Genomic DNA, 17,789 nt, shown 5'->3' on the forward strand with positions numbered 1-17,789 from the left:
TAAAAGTAAATTTAATTAGATATGAAAAAGATAAAAAAATATTTAATTACTAAATCAGTTTAGGAGACTCAAAGCAAATAAAACCTAGAGTTAATATTGGTTGCACCAATTTTGCATTCTCTTGGTCAACTCAGCCCAAGCAAATATAAATAATTGACTATCAAGCGTATACATATATATATATATATATAATGGTGGGACGGAGCTATAGCTTCTTACATGTCTTTGTAACAAATAACTCGGCATTTATTATTTTTAAGGAAAGAAAACAATGGGATATGCTTATCCACAAATGAATTAAAATTTATAGTCTGAAAAGGTGCATAAACGCAACATGAGAATAAAAAATGACGAACCAATAAAAGATTTTTGCTCACTCATAACATTCCTGTCAAACTTTCTGGGATAAATGTGAGGAACCAAGAGATGATATTCGTTTGACGAAGAGATCAAAGTTTTCATCCCTATCCAACATGCTAACTCGAACGAATTTGGATGCTACGCCAAAATGCTTGCCACTCCGAGTTAGAATATTATGTTCCTTCAGGAAGCCCTCGCAATCTCTGATTTCCTCTTTCTCACATTTGAGCCATGCAAAAGCTGTGAACAACCATGGAAGATGGAAAGCCCAGATGCGTAAATATATGATCAAGTAAATCGTTGCTAGAAACTGGCACAAAATTTACCTACCAGGATACGTTGCCGTCCTTTCTTTGAAGAACGTACAGAACCCAGAAGAGAACTCGGGCAAGCTAAAGAATCCGGAGGCCTTGACGGCCTCGTGCAACCTCTCCCACCGCGCCGCCATGAGACGTCGGCCGAAGTCAAAGAGCTTGTCCATACCATCTGGATTCGGGAGCTCATAGCCATCTGAGACTACTTTAAGGATCTTGGCTGCTCGTAGCTGCGAGTCTTTAGACACTCCGATAGTGTTCAGCTCAATAAACTTGACCATCTTCTTTGCCACATCCCTGTCCTTCACTAGAGCCCACCTGTAGATTTTTTACTCAAATATTACTACAGATCAACTTATCTGAATGTCATCAGATATACGTGTTCGTAGTTAATTTCATACCCAAGTCTCGTTCCAGCATGGCCCGTGCTCTTAGAAACAGTGAAGAGCATGATATCATGGTCGGCTGTGCCAACTATGGCGGTGTACTGAGGCCAGTAGTAGGCTAAGTCGTGGATCGTCTTACCAAATTTAGATTTCAGCACGGCTTCCTTGATGGTGCCGTCGGGATTATTTGGCGAACAGACCAGCTCGATGTAAGTCTCGCCCTTGAAGGCATGTGCATCACCGAACCACCGGAAAAGACCTGACCGGAGGTAGTCTGTCACCGATGGATACGACTGCCATGAAGACGTTTAGTCTTACTTTTTATATATCTTCACTTGAGACATTAAATCGATCGTCTCTTTCTTCTATATATGCAATTAATGGACGTAACTAAACTACAAACTTCTCAATAATCAGACGAAAAGTATGGAACTTTACAGTTCTTCAGGAAACTAAGAAAGGAAAGCAATTTGATTCATTCTCTAATGTTGGATGTCAACTGCTCAGCATGTGGAATAACTTGATTAATTATTTGAGAACCAAAATGTCGGTCAGGTTAAACATAAATCAAGTCAAAAGGAATGCAGAACCAAACATAAAAGAAAAAATAATGCACAAAAGAGTATTGAATGCATATTGAGTGCTTTCCAGAGAATGTAAACAAATAGAGGCATATTAATGGAACGACACATCACATGAATCCAACAAACTGCATGTAGCACGGCTGTCTATATTACTATCAACACATGCAGGCTCTATGTCAGTAGCTTTCTTTGATTTGGAAAAGATGAATAGATAGACTATCCAAATCAAGATTAAGATCTACATAGATGGAATGATAATTAATAAATAATAAAGTTCCAACCCGAATTTGTCTACCCAAGACCATTAACCATCACATGAATAGAGTGGGGAGTAGTGGAAAAATGGGAACAAAGAGACAAGGTTACTTAATAAACAATGGATATACCTTAGCAGTAAGCCCACTACCACTGTCTCCATACAGTAGTCTTATCTTATTATCTTGTGTCAACGATATTAGAGACATCATTATGGAAATAACTTAAGGCGAAGGCATGATAGTTGATAAGTAATTTAAGTATATGCATCTGACAATTATAGAAAATATTTCTTCACGTTCACCCTACAGTTTCAAAGTCTACATCTCCTGAAGTACTAACATGTCCAAAACTCCACTTACACCTATTTGAGAGAATGTAACTTACTGAATAATATGGCACAGCGGATACGACGCTCATCGGTTCACTGGCATCAGGAGGAGAAAGGGCATACAGCGCGGCCTGGAATAGCTGAGTGGATCCCGTGCCGACAATAACGTGCCGTTCCTCGACTACCGCATTACCCACGAGACCATGGAGGCGTCGCACCTCGTGGGCAAAGTCGGGCTCGAGGAACCAGCACAATTTGGTTGCATCAGAGAAGTAGCTCATGGTCTGCCACCCCGGAATGACAATGGTGCCCTTCTCTCCGATCCGCCTCCAAAACGACTCGAACATGGTCGGATCACCACTGCATAATTTTTCACATCAATGTATCGTTATGCAAATGTTAGTTAAGGAGGAGGAACTTGCATATTGATTTGATCAGTAAAAGTAAAATTTGTCCTTCATGCTCAAGACAGCTTATAGATATACATTTTGTTTTCTCTAAATTCCTATTTTAACAAGGATTGCCATGTAGGCAGTGGTGCAAATAATTTTGATTTAATTGGAGAAGGATGTCTATAACTAACTGAAAATTTCTTCTAAATATGGAAGATAGATTTCAAACGAAGCAAGAAGAATATTTGACAAAGATTGATCGATCGTTTCCATATATTGATACGGATCCCAGATTCGTTTGGGATCAAATGAACGGTCCCCAGTACTTGAACTCAAAAAATCCTCTAAACGATCAAAACCCTAAAAACTTCTCACCGCCGGTGAGGTGAAATGATCCAACATAAAACAAAGAAGAAGAACTGTTAGAGACGGTGAGAATACTCACTGGTCGAGGTTAATAATCGCGGATGCGTTCGTAACAGCTCGGGCGCCGTTCGTAGGATCGGCACAGACACAGTCATCATTCGCCGCTGCCATCTCGTCTCCTTCCTCCAGTGAACAACTCGACGTTTGCATCCTAAACTCGCCGAATCCTCTGCCTTTATGTAGGCCGATGAGGAGGGCAACCAAGACGAGGTTCAATGTAACGGACGTGAGGTTCAATGTAACTTTAGGAGGGCTACCATATGCGGCTTGTATTTATGGGTCCCACCCTTTCCCTCGCTCCTCCTCCCTTTCCCTCTCTTTACCATACCCATCGCTAGAAATTACCTCCCGAAATGGGTGGTGATGTGGATTGGGAATGAATGCCCGAGAGAGCGACTAAATACGACGACAATATCAACCAGGGAAGTAATCCCCAGGATTCACTCCTAAAGTTTCGAGTGCTTTCCTCTCTTGCGTCTCGACCCTCTTCTTTCTATTGGTTTAGATGAGCATACGACTCCTCAGGAGCACTCTTTTCGCGAACAATCTTTGAACCGATCTACACATTCTTGGAAAACATAGTTCCCAGTCAAAGCCCTTAAAATTGTAGCTTTATGCTCTCAAAGCACTCAAAATTGTAGTTTTCCGAAGACCCGGATCGCACTCGGTCTCCAGTAGCAGAGCGAAGAAGGAGATGCACTGTCCTCGGTCGGAGATAGAGAGAGACATCCACCTCGTTCACGCCATTGCTCCGATCTCAAAACCGAAGTATCCCACTTTCAAGAGTGACAGCTTTTTAAAACTTCTATCTCGTAAAACGTCAGGAATAAACAAAGAAGGTGAAGCGGTCCAAGTGAAGCATTGGCGAGGAAGAGCAAGTAGGCGTGAAAATAGAGTAAGAATATTTGATAAATTAAAATTATATTCTAACTAAACGAATACAAATAATTTTCGAATACAGATTAAATAGTTTACAAATATGGATCAGATCTAAAACGGATATATACTGAATCTTAAACAGATCCTTTCTTTTAGACACAATTAATAAAAAAAATAATAAATCACTTTAATTGACCATTAATACAAATAGAACTACACAAAGTTCAATTAACTTCAACATACAATCACTTCATTCACATTAATTTAAAAAATAAAATTAACACATATTCAAATACAAAGTCGAGACAAAAGTTACCATTAACTTCGGGAAAATTAAATTAACACACACAAGATCTAACAGCCACATAGATTAACAAAGAAGAATGTAAACTTACAAGTTTACTTTTAAAACAAGAATTAGATGTTCAGTAAAAAAAAAGAATTAGAATCAAATGTAAACTTAGAATTTTACTTTCAAAATAAAATTCAGAATCAAATAATTGCATTGAATCCAAAACAATGAAATAAACCAAATGCTAATTAAGTAAAAAAGAAGATTAAAATAAATCAAATACTAATTAACTAGCAAAAATAGATAATTTAACTCTAGGCTATAAATGAAAGTACCTATAAATAGATAATTTAACTCAAATTACCTATCAAATTACATATAAATTGGTGAAGTGATGGAGCTTGGCGATGGCAACATAGTAATGATAGTGATGAAGTGGTGATGTCGGCAGAGCTTGGTGACGGCGAGCTTGAGGAAGGAGGATGCAAAGCTTGGTGACGACGAGCTCGAGGAGGGAGGAGGTGAAGCTTGGTGACGGCGGTGGAGCTTGGTCACAGCAAGCTTGAGGAGGGAGGAGGCGGAGCTTGGTGACGGTGACAAAGTGGCGATGGCGCTGGAGCTTGATCACGACGAGCTAAAGGAGGGAGGATAAGCTTAGTGAAGCGACAAAATGGTGATGGCAGGAGAGCTTAGGTGGGCAAGCCGTCGATGTAACGCCTCCGCTCGGCACGGGCATGTGCACACCCATGCGCCCACACGGCACGCGCAGCGCACGCAACAAGTCAAGCTGGGCCCGTCATGCACAGATACTCTCTTGTACACATATAATCATGACATCATCAAATAAAACCTGCTAACCTATCTATGATCACATAATTCATCACTAAATAAATCATACTATTAATCAAATAAACCTGTTAACATATGAATGTCGTCATCCACAATAATATACATTAAACCACTGCATAATCTAGCATGACCCACACAAGCCACAACAAACCATCAAGATACAAGTAAAACAACTAATACAAGAGTACACCATGATTCAACCTATATCATATAGATTGTCGTCTAATATAAAAGGGTACAAATATCAAATACTGGTACAACTCAATTTCTATATAAACTATCATCTATACCGTCTCGCATTTATAACTTACCTCATCTTTGGTCTAAAATATCTCATCAAGGTATCTCAAAGCGATATCACGTACCATAATATCTGTGAGGGTTAAAAAGAAAGAAATAAAGAGAGTAATGAGCAAAATGCTAAGTGAATAGATCTTACCCTAAATTAGTGATGTCAAATAGAGAGTAAATCATGTACTAGATAATATGAATTAGCAAGAGCATCATGTCATGAATGAGTATATGAATATATCCTCAATAATATATAAATGAAAAGTAGATAGTATGTCGTAACTGATAAGAAGTATATAATCCTCGACAATGAGTAAACAGATCTCCATATTATACTATCATCACAACTCTCTCTCAAATATGACACACGATGCATGCCGACCATGACCATACTATGATATCAAATACAACCATATATGATGCATATTGATCACTCGATAATCAGGTAACCAGATAATAATGAAATCATATGCATTTCTCAATATCACAATCATCACCAATATCTCAGTATAATATCATCATACTAGACCACTATGCACAGTCAACACCTGGTACCCGGTCTCAACATTATGTCCGAAGGCTCAGAGCATACTTCGTGTCCCGCAAGAGTATCTCAAATATAATCATACCCCGCCACCCACTAGGGTATCAACATCCATCCAGACCGGGTACCCACATAGTCGATAGAAACCTCGTGAGGATAACTCGCCACATATGCCATAGCGAACGACATGTGTCCGATTGTCTATGTGCACAGACTCAACTAACCTCAGACATAGGCCACGAGATATCGCATATCAACGACCATAATCATTACTCCAGGCACCCCTAACCCTGGCGCCTACTCGGGTATCCTCACGATTTTTATCAATTATCCTATCAATTACATTTCATGCTTTCCTTCTAAATGCCAAATCTCATGCATATATCCATTACGATAATGAGTCAATGCATAACAAAAATTTATGTGGAATATGAATCAACAGAAAAAATGATGCAATATAGACTCCAACCATGTATCTAACACATGCATACTCTTGCTAGTCTATCACATGCACACTCATACTAGAAATCACTCCAACATAAAGTCATAACAGTATAATCATCTCTATTTATCATCACCATACTCATATCCAAGATCAGCCTAATTTTATGCATGATAAAAATATGCTTGACTATAATCATCTCTAGATAAAGTTATATAATCATGCTGGAGGTCAAAACATGCATGTACATAATATATACTATAACCTAATTTAAGAAAGGCGTCTAGGGGATAATACTACTCACACTTGATCAGAAGACACAAACCACACATCCCTCATATCCGCCAAACCTCAAATATGGGGTTCGAGATCTAAAAATATTTAAGTAGTATGATGTTAGCCGTTTATTTAATTAGAATTAATTCAATTAAAATATAAAAGTTTATTAGGTTTAGAATTACTTCTTTTTATTTTTTATTACATAACTAGATTTATATTATAGAAATGATTCAAATACTATAATTATACTATTATCATAAAATGCTAATTATAGTATAAGGAGAAGAGGTTTGTTTTCTTTTATATAAGAATATTTCTAAATATATAGATTATAAAATAAAATAAAATAAAAGGATAAATAACTATAAGTATATTGTTGGTCTAATTATAATTAATTTTATAATTCATACTCTATCTTGATTAATTAGGGACAATGCAGTCTTTACTCGATAAAATAATAAATAAATAACTAAATAAGCCTAGTATTTTATTTGTTGTAGAATAATAATATATAATAAATTAATAGAATTACGTAAAATATATATCATAAGAATATTAGAATATAAATCTAATAATTATAATTTGCAAATCTATCTATTAAACTAGACATATAAGTAAATAAATAAATAAATATTGGTATTACCTATATTTATACGTAATAGTTTATAACCTAATTAATCATTAATTAATTATAATCAACAATAATCATATTGATGAATATATTTTATTATCCAATAATTAATGTCTAAATCTATTTGTATTAATTAAGAAAGAAATATCTAAATAATTAAATAATGAAAATAAGGATTATTGTACTAGTGTTGGGCTTGGTCCAACACTGGCCTGCTACAGTGCTGGGCCGAGCCTAGCATTGTAGCAAAAAACAAAGAAGAGAAGAAACAGCAGAGGAAGAAGAAGAAGAAAGGAAGAAGAAAGAAGAAAGAAGAAGAAGAAGAAGAAGAGAAGAGAAGAGAAGAAGAGAAGAAAGAGAGGAGGGGAGGGAAGTGCGGACCTGGGCCGGCGGGGAGGGCACTGGCCGCTGCTGGCCAGTCAGCGGCCGGCCTCTCGCTCGCGGCCCGGCTTCGACGAGCCTGAGCTCGAGTGTGAGCGAGAGAGAGAGAGAGAGAGAGAGAGAGAGAGAGAGAGAGAGAGAGAGAGAGAGAGAGAGGGGAAGGGGTTCACCGTTGCTTGCGAAGATGGCAGCGGTGGTTTCCAAGGACGGCGGCGGCGACGATAACAGTGGGAGAGAGAGAGAAAAAGAGTTTGAGAGAGAGAGAGAGAGAACTATAAAGGGGAAGAGGGAGGCGGTGGGGATGTCAACGCTGTGGCTGCAGCGTTGGCGGGTCCACTGGAGCTAGCTGGCCCGGCCTGGTTGGCCGGGCCAGCAATTGGGGGTGGGTGGCACCCCCAGCCCGCGCTAGCAGCTATGGCACGAGGTCGACCACACGTGCCATGCAAAATTCTTTTTTTTTTATTAGGTTGTTACAGTCGAGCTCACTGAGGGGAACAGGAGGAGGCGAGGTTGGTGACGCCGCGATAGGGGAGGTAATGGCATTCAGTGATTAGTGATGGCGAGGACGCCGAGGAAAGACCTTAGAGTTGGGGGTGGAGGTGGCTACGGGCTCAATAGGGATTTGGGGGAGATTGAGAGGGTAGGGCTAGGGTGTAATAGATGAGTTGGGTATTTAAATAGCAGGTAAATAGATATTTATTATCCGAATCCGTATTCGATAATATTACTTGTATCCGTATCCGAATCCGAATATTTTCTTAACAGACTATCCATATCCGAATTCGGATTCGAATAATTTACTATACTCCTATCCGTATCCGTATCCGAATTCGGATCAGATAAGATTTTTTTATTCGTATCCGATCCGATCCAGATCGGGTAGAGGATCGGGTCAGACTTGAACTGACCCATTTTCACCCCTAAGGGCACATGCGATTTAATGGAAGGTAAAGCAGCTTTCCCTCTTGTTCTTCACAGAATATATATTATTTTTTCAATTAATTTTATGCTCTTTTTTATTATTTTAAAGAAGGAATATGTGGTTATGCTCTGATTAATTAACATTTACTAGGAGAGCCAGAACAGAGTTCATGATTATCGAGGGTTGAAGAAGCGATTGGCATGAAAAGCCTCCTAATTTTTAAATTAACATATTTGAGTTTCTCAGTTTTCAACACTTTTGAACTTATTTTACTTATTTAGCCTTAGAAAAAAGGATTGACATGTCCTAAAATAGAAGAACTAATTTCTGTCAAATTACTTTTCTTTTTTACTAATTTAGCTTTAACAAACTAAACAAAGACTATCATGTCCTAGTAATACCCAAATAATCTATTTCCTTCTTCTTAGCATAATTTTCTAAATACCTACTCCTTTCCCTCTCTTCCTTCTTCCATCTTCTTCCTCTTATTCTTTTTCCATCTTCTTGTATTGTTTTTTCCTCTAAAAGGGTCTTTATTTGACAATCTTGGAAGATATTTTCTTAATTCAACTTCTTTCCCATCTTGTTCAATGTTTATCTTCCTCGTCTTATTCTTCTTTGATTCAAGTACTCTAAAAGAATCTGTAGGTTATGCGCAATATAAGCACAAGTAATCTAAAAGTCTTTGATATATTTATGAAAATATGCGTAGATTGTATGTTATAGCCCGACGTCTTCTTCCCGATCTGGATTGGTTGCAGGAAAGTACTCCGCACAACTGAGGGAAAATATTCACCAGATATTCTACCATAGTCGGAAGTATTACCTATATTTATACCTAATTAATCATTAATTATACAAATTATAATTACTAATAATTATATTGAAGAATATATATTACTATTAAAATAATTATTGTTTAAATAATATATTTGCACTAATTAAGAAAGAAATATCTAAATAAATAACATAAATAAAATAAAACAGAATAAAATAAATAAATAAATAAAACACTGGTGGTGTCACCAGTGCTGGGCTCGGTCCAGCACTGCCTGCTACAGTGCTGGGCTCGGCCCAGCACTGTGTAGAAAAAGGAGAAGAAGCTAAGGAAGAAGAAGAAGAAAGGAAGAGGAAAGAAGAAAGAGGAAGAGAAGAAGGAAGGAAGGCGCGGACCCGAGCCGGCAGGGAGGGTGCCGGCCGCTGTTGGCCAGCTAGCGACCGGCCTCTCGCTGGCGGCTCGGCTTTGGCGAACCCGAGCTAAGGAGGAAGAGAGAGAGAGAGAAAATAATAGAGAAGAAGAAAGAGGAGAGAGAGCTCACCGGCGTTGGCGGTTCCAGGTTAGGTGGCGGCGGGCTAGTGCTGGCAATGAGGAGAGAACAAGAGTGTGAGAGAGAGTAGAGTGAGAGGGTGACCGAGAGAGAGATTTAAAAAGAGAGAGAGAGAAGGTGGTAGGGACGTCGGCACTGTGGCTGCGGCGCCGACGGGCCCACAGGAGCTAGCTGGCCTGGCCTGGTTGGCTGGGCCAGCGGCTGGGGGTGCGTGGCACCCTTAGCCCGCGCCACCCGACCATGGCACAAGGCTGGTCACATTGTGGCTGGCCACATCATGCCATGGAAATTTTTTTTAAAGGTTGGGTTGTTACAAAGATCCCATAAGCTTTGATTTATTGGGAGGTTCTGAACTCAAAAGAGGGGCTAAGTTGGCCAACCCGATTTGACATGAATTCGACTTGACCCGCTGTAATGTCGTGCTTACCATGGTCTCGAGTAGAGATGTTGGTGATCGAGGCAAGTCCAGTGTCTTCCTCAACCTAAGGAGGTTTTGACATCCCAATCATCTGTAATAAGTCTTCATGATACCCAATTTGAGGCAGCCCAACCATCGATTGTAAATTGGCGCTCGTACCTTGCTAAATCCCATTCCACCACACATGTTTCCCTTTAAACTTGAATTCGAGCCACATATCCTTGAAGTCAAATGTAATGGGACCCAAGCCATAGAGCCATTGAGTACCTATCATGACATCCACTCCGTGAAGAGCCAATGGGCAAAGGTCCAATTCCAAGGCATGTTCTTGGACCTATAAGGATACCCGTTGACACACGCTATTTGCTCGAAGGGTCGTGCCGTCTCCAATCATCACGCCAAAGCCTAAGATTGGCTCCGGTGTCAAGCCTATCCTCTGGACTAGTCTCTCATCCACAAAGTTTTGGGTGCTTCCAATGTTGATGAGTATCCGCACAACATAGCCCTTAACGGTGCCATCAACCCAGAGAGTAGTTGTTGCGGTGGATCCGACATAAGCAAGGAATGATATTTCGGCTTGGACTTCCAAGCTGCTTTTCAGAGGTCTTTGGACAGTAATCCCTTCATCTAAAATCTCATTCTCTAGTTTAGCAACATCATCTGCATCCACGTCATCTAGTGCAAATTGGAAGGTCCAAAACAAATGCAAATGGCATCGACGAATTCTTCCCATGTTCATTAGGGCTGAGTTTGATTCATCGCTTGGTACCAATGGATGGTGGTCTCTTCGAGGTGGAATGATGCCAATAACACCTTTTGTGCATTAGGTGTTCGTTGGTACTCAAAAAATTATTCTGCTCAATAGACCTAATCAAGTGGATCGCCTCCATTAAATTATGGGAAGTTGAGGCGAACGATCCCTCGCACAGACTCTACGTTCTTCTTTTTCATGTCGATTGGGCCTTCTTTCCCTTGGGTTTAATCCACCATCCCTAATACGATATCAAGGGGTCGCTGGTTCTTCATAATCTGCCCATTCGTCATTGTCATCGTGGTGTGGTGCAGCCCGGGCTCGAGTAGGGAACTCAATCGTCGTTGTACCCCTCGATGTGCCTAAGAGGACATGAGTCATGTCTTTCATTGATGCTTGCATGGCTCGTTGTGTCTCCATCAAATCTGCAAACATCTTGATTAGATTTGAGTTGACCGTAGAGGTCGTTGGAGACGTTCCAATCGGTGAATAATGGTTGGCCTCCGAGGATGATCCCATGGAGCAATGTCAGCTAGTATCATAAAAACAGTTCAAGCAAGTGAAACTTCTATAATCTAAGAGTAGTGTAGAGAATGAAATAACTTATCTTATGACATCATCACATTCATAGCATGCATATGCACACGTTTTCCTTACCATTATTTTTGCACGTCATGCATGCTAATTTTATTTGACTGTTCAATAAGATTTTGCATATCATGATTTCTGCGCATACTTATTAAGTATGAATATGTGTGTTAGCATGCAAAATATGATAATGATGGGTGTTATATTATGCTTGTTGTGTTATATAATATCATGCCACTTGCGTGCACGTACACGACCATAAAGGGGGCGACTACTATGTCTCGATTGTACCTGACACCTCCCCAACCAGGGTTAGAGGCGAGGGATACTATTATACTTATATATATATTAGAGCTCACGCTTGAGGTCTCAATCTATTAATAACAAACAATCAAGTAGCCATTTTGCCAAGCGATAGGTGATGAGCGATTTACTATCGATCGATGAGAGTCATACCCTTTAGGGTGTTTAAGATAGAGAGAAAAGGGTAAGATGATATAGACCTAGTGGTACCTGATGACGTAGGGTAGGGCGTCCGTGAACGACGACTCATGATTTCCGCACAATGGTGCGATGATGTGGAGCCGAAGGCTCGGATGGTAGTATCAATGTGCGATACTAACCTATGTGATGGGCTTACAACTAAAGTCCATAGTCTACGGTGATAAATAATTGGTCATGCTATTTGCCGAGTGATGGATTGGCACTAGGATCTACCCTTCCTTGGGGGTATGCATGTGGTCAGGTGTGAGATAACGATGTGTCCTATGGGCGTAGCTCTGCAAGAGTATAAGTTACATACTTGGTAGTCTGAGAGGATGCATGTTATGTGGTGTAACATTGACATGGCCTCTAGGTAGAGCTCGGTGTGAGCTCGAGTTTGAAGACTTGATAGTCTGGATGATATGTGGTAGGTTATCGATTGCTAATGCATGTGCACATTGGATGAGCATGATGAGTATGTGGTACTGATGCATTCTATTTGATCATAATGCTTATATTCATATTTACTTATTGTTTCATCTTTCATCGCACTACTTTTAGACTATAGTAGTGAATACTTGCTGGGTTTTATACTCACCACCGTTTGGTGAATTATTTTCATATTAGTAGATAAACTCCGGGCCCGTGGAGGATTTGATGAAACTAACTTTGAGTCTTCTAGCTCTTATTTTTATTTTATATATGTAAATTAAGCTAAATGGCTTGTAGCTCTTGCGTGAGCTTTGTCTTATTTTTGTTGTGGATATGTATTATTGTGGTTTTAGTATTATGGGCTTCTTTGTCTGTATTATTTATAGAAATGTGAGTTTTTTCTCTAAATTTTGTATTGAAATATTGACTAGTAGATCATGTGAGTTCTATCCACATAAGGGGCACGTGTTTGGTGGCGAGTGATACAACCGAACTAGTACGGCAAGGCACGAAGTCGAGAGCCGGCTGGATCACGATGAGACCGAGAGGAGGGCACACTAGAGGAAAAATGCAAAATTAATTAACTAATTGTAAATCAAACTTACCTGGAGAATAAAGGAGCTTTAGTGCTTCAATCCACGGGGTTGGCGATTCTGGCAAGAAGAAAGAAAAGGGAAAATGAGCTATGGATAGGGAGAAGGAAAGAAAAAGAAAAGAAAAGGAAGGAGAGCTAGAAAAGAAGAAAAGAGATAGGGGGAAGGGAGGAAAGAGGCGCACGTGCGCCCCCTAAGCTCAGTGCATGTGCGTGCCCAATTTTTTTGTGTGGATGTTACAGAAGGCTTGTCACCCCTATCTCCTCTCTTCTTCTCTCCAAGTAGAGGCGTTTGTAGTTAAGCTCGCTCTCCTCAAAGCCAAAGAGCTTGATGCGAACCGGATCATATCAGATCATATCAAGGGAAGATTAGGTTCAATGGATTGAGTCTAGTTATCTTATGTGTTTATTTGCTTTAATTAGAGTCTTATTAGGTTAGAATTTGTTAGTTAACTAATTTAGCTATGCGCAGTTTTGGGAAAATATTTGAAGGATATTCTACAGATGACCAAATATTATGAAAGCACTTGAAGAAGATCGAAGACGTCCTGATCTACAACTTTCGTATTCAAGGTTTCTTTAGATTCGGACTCTATCTATGGTAGAATGAGGAATCATTTTGAGAAGGATAAGGAAGGCTAATTTAACATGAATTCAGTTGTGAAGCTAGCTCACTTAATGCTTCTCAATAGTTCTCGTATACTATTAAGTATGAGCATCCGCAATACTGTAACTCGAGGGGTTCAAAGGTCTTGTGGGGCGTTACATTTTGAAAGTAAGCCTCATTTGAGTTTTGGCCCATGAGTTTTGAGGGCATTGAGAGCATGTGCGGAGAAAATCCATAACTAGTGTTGCGATGACACTAATATTGCAATCCCAAGGTTGCTTTGTAAGAAGCTCTTGAAGGAAACAAAAGACACTAAAAAATATGCAAAAGACATGAGGTTGACATCCCATTTATAGACTCAAAAGTAGTAAATACAATAGGGCCGACATTGGAAACAAAACGGTCCTAATAAGCCGCTGTATTTGTGTTCGAACGGTGCATTCAAACGGCCTTTCCTAGCATTTCAACGCACCTGCTAGAAACTTTATTTTCTATGGGAACTTAGAAATTAAAACAAGAAATGGAACAAGTCAAATCCTAATAGAAAATCATGTGATAAAAGGATAAGTAGATATAGAGAGATAAGTAATTAAACCACAATGATTTTTAAAAGTTCAAGTAGTAGTAACCAAGTAAACAATCAGAACTAAAACAAATAAACAAATGAAAACTAAACCAAACTCTTAAAACCCATTGAGTTCCCCATAGACACCCCCCTAAACTTAGTAAGCCTATCACCTCTCCCCCTTTTGTCCCAAATTGGCAAAGATCACATAGATGGAACTTTGTTGAGCTTGTTCAGCTTGAATGCTTTCTTAATTTGCCCTAATATCTACCACACTAATAGCCACTCTTATAATCTGAATTTTTAAGCCACCTTGATTTTGGATAGCATCAAATTGTTCATGCACAAACTAAAACTAGAACTCCCTTTCTGGTTCATAAGATTCATCATCTAAATCGATAGAAATGGCACATTTGATGTGCTCGTTGTAGTAGCCGATGAAGAACTCAGTTTGGAATGAGACTTGTCTGACTGACTTCACTTGTAAGTGTCTTGACACAGTTGTTGCATGTATTATTGAAGATGAACAATTAGTGACCATGTATTATACAATATTACTACAGGATAGTGAACTATTTGAAACATTCAATGAAGAAAATATTGATGCATTGTTAAAAAGTGATTCAATTGATGATGAGTTTGATGGAACTGCAATCAATCTAACTAATAGTTTTGACCCAATGCTGCAATTCTACAATGTAGATTTAACACAAAGTGTTGATGTTATTAATCCACTTATCGGCCTATCTACTCCTTCGAGGTATACTGGTATGATTTGTGTGTTGGAATGCTATTTATTAACAAAGAAGAAATACAAATATATCTAAAGAGAAATGTAATTAGCATGCATGATTTATTCAAAGTTAACGCTTCCAAATCTAATATTTTATATGCTAAGTATAAACAAGAATATGTATGTCAATGGAGCTTACGAGAAGTGTTATGTAAGAGACATAGAATGTGAAAAATTACTAAATATAAGAGTCCACATACTTGCCTCAATCTTTTCTTGAATAAAGACCACCGTCAATTGGATATAAAGTTTGTCACATATGAGATTAACAAATTTGATAGTAATGACACAAGTGCTTTATAGGCAAATAAAATGCCGACAAGTTTAGCATTTTATTTAAGCTCAACTACAATCACATTAGTAATCGTTATCTGAAAGTGCATAAAAGAAATGTCAAACTGTTTAGCATCTCTTTTTAAGAAAAGTGCCTATCTAATCAGCATTTTTCTTCAAAAATAAAACATTAAACAATTTAGCATTTTAAGTAGATCTACAATTAATTTAACCCTTTTTGGTAATAAGTTTAGACAGTAATCCATTTTGGCAATAAGTTTAGGCAATAGTCCGTTTTAATAAATTCATTTGAAAACAATGCTATTTTGGTCAAAACTCTGATGAAAGTGACAAATTGTGAAAAGTCTTAACGATTTAGTGTTCAGATACAAAAATAGAGTGGAAATGATTTCTCCACTTTCTTAAAATTATTCAACTTTTCTTGCTTTACTTCAATCACTCTTCCCACATTTTTATATACTATATATAATTATTAATTATAATCATTACTCATTTTTAGCAAACATTTAAAAAAAAAACTAAAATCCATGATTACTTATTTTGCTAAAAATTCTCATTACTTCCTTTTCTCTGCTTCTTATCAACCAAACAAACTTGAATCTAATATGAATTGAAATACCTTTACACAACATGATCCAGCATTCATTTGGAAAATCAAGCATAACCAAATCCTAGAGTTTAGTATTAGCATGTACTGCCATGACTTTGAGCAAATAGCAGAAGATTGTTACAAAGATTTTTACATCTGAAAGCAGATAGAGGTTCAGTAAGAAATGAGTTGCCAAATATACATACATCATAATAAGCTGTGAAGGGCAATACTGATGCCGGATTGTATAGATACCATTACTCGTATATCATAATCAGTTACCGATCTAATGACGACACGTGCATTCCTTGTAAAGACGAGCAAGAAAATGGAAGGCCATTCTTAGCTGACTTGAGGTACTTGGTCAGTTCTTCTATTTGATGTCTCATCATATATACCTCTTCAGCATGATGCTTAGTGGACCAATCATTTAGTGCCCTGCACACAGAAAATAACAGGAGTTGGAATTAGAACCAAAACCACAGGAAATTTTGTCAGCAGAATAGCAGATTCGTTGTAAAAGACCAATAACATCTGATATTTTACAGTTAACTTAAATTCATATCTAGCACGTCCTGTGGTGAACTATAAATAAAACGGGATTTGATTCATGACAGATATTAACAGAGATGATCATCTTCCATATTGCCATGCAAACTAGCAGTTAAAAGAGTGGACACATTCCTCTCTAATTGTTACAACCACGGAATTCTATTTCCACAAATGTAAATCACAATAGGAAGTGGTTGATATCTGTTCTGCATTCATTCTGGATAAACTCTTGAGACTAAGACTTCGCTGATGATGCAGGGTATGGATATCTTCACCAGAAGTAGGTGTAGTATAATGCAGGATATTAACAACTTTATCAAGACAGCCTTCAAAACCATTTGTGTGATCTGAAATCTACCACATCTATAAGTTTCCATCAAGCGTGTGACAAAAGTTCACGTACATGATGCAGCTAGCAGAACTGACGCATTCTTAAATAAATACAGGGAATATGTACAAAAAACACCCTGCCGTTAGATCTGTTATCTAAATTTAACCCAACATTTGGATTAAGTTAACTATATTAAGAAGATTACAAAAATATTTTCAACTAAACCCAACTAAACCTGACCAACTAAACCCAACCCAAACCAACTAACCAACTAACACCCAACCCAACCCACTAAACCCAACCCAAACTAACTAACCAACTAACACCTAACCCAACCCACTAACCAACTAAACCCAACCTAACCCAAACCAATTAACCAACTAAACCCAACCTAACCCAAACCAATTAACCAACTAAACCCAACCCTCCTCCCTCCTCATCATCCCAACCTCTTGCCGGGATCTGGCGTCCTCGACGTGATGGCAGGGAGCAATGTGGTGGTCGAGGTGTTGGATAGTGAGGTATGGCCTAAGCGCAAGATCCCCCATCGAGGACGTCGAATGCTCGATCAAGCACAAGATCTCGGCTACGTCACCGAGATCGGGGACTCCGCCGACTACTCTCCCTTGGCGGCAGCTCCGCCGGGAACGAGGGTCAACCTCAGGGACGTGGCCTAGGGTCAAGGGCGTCGGTGAGACCTAAGGACGCCGACGAGGGGCGAGGATCCCTTGGCGACAGCTCCGCCAAGATTAGGGATCAACCTTAGGGGCACGGGTGAGACTCGAGGACTCCAACGGTCAACTTAAGGGCATTTCAAGTATTTTAGAAATAAAATATCTTTAACTAATGGAATATTCTCATGGCGTTCGTTCAAATCTAACCCAAGGTATTTTTTGCACATATTCCCT

The 17,789-nt window shown here is 38.9% G+C and overlaps 2 protein-coding genes across 3 annotated transcripts in view; both read right to left on the bottom strand.

Annotated features, from left to right (window-relative positions):
* Positions 1 to 279: 279 nt before the first annotated feature.
* LOC140802535 (tryptophan aminotransferase-related protein 2) lies at positions 280 to 3,194 on the bottom strand. Its single transcript, XM_073158068.1, has 5 exons — positions 3,068 to 3,194; positions 2,287 to 2,590; positions 1,076 to 1,353; positions 691 to 992; positions 280 to 600 (listed from the first exon to the last, which is right to left on the bottom strand). Exons 1-5 carry the CDS (start codon positions 3,157 to 3,159, stop codon positions 392 to 394), a joined length of 1,185 nt encoding a protein of 394 aa, XP_073014169.1. The 5' UTR covers positions 3,160 to 3,194; the 3' UTR covers positions 280 to 391.
* A 12,876-nt stretch (positions 3,195 to 16,070) lies between these two features.
* Positions 16,071 to 17,789, bottom strand: part of LOC140793721 (uncharacterized) — a 30,346-nt gene continuing 28,627 nt past the window's right edge. For both annotated transcript variants that reach the window (XM_073145401.1, XM_073145396.1), the window contains exon 5: positions 16,071 to 16,436. In XM_073145401.1, the coding sequence (XP_073001502.1) occupies positions 16,425 to 16,436 (12 nt within the window). In that variant the 3' untranslated portion in view covers positions 16,071 to 16,424. The remainder of the gene's footprint in view (positions 16,437 to 17,789) is intronic.

Source organism: Typha latifolia, chromosome 1 (assembly GCF_019914945.1).
Source record: "Typha latifolia isolate L0001 chromosome 1, TyphaL0001v2, whole genome shotgun sequence".
NCBI classification, from domain to species: Eukaryota; Viridiplantae; Streptophyta; class Magnoliopsida; order Poales; family Typhaceae; genus Typha; species Typha latifolia.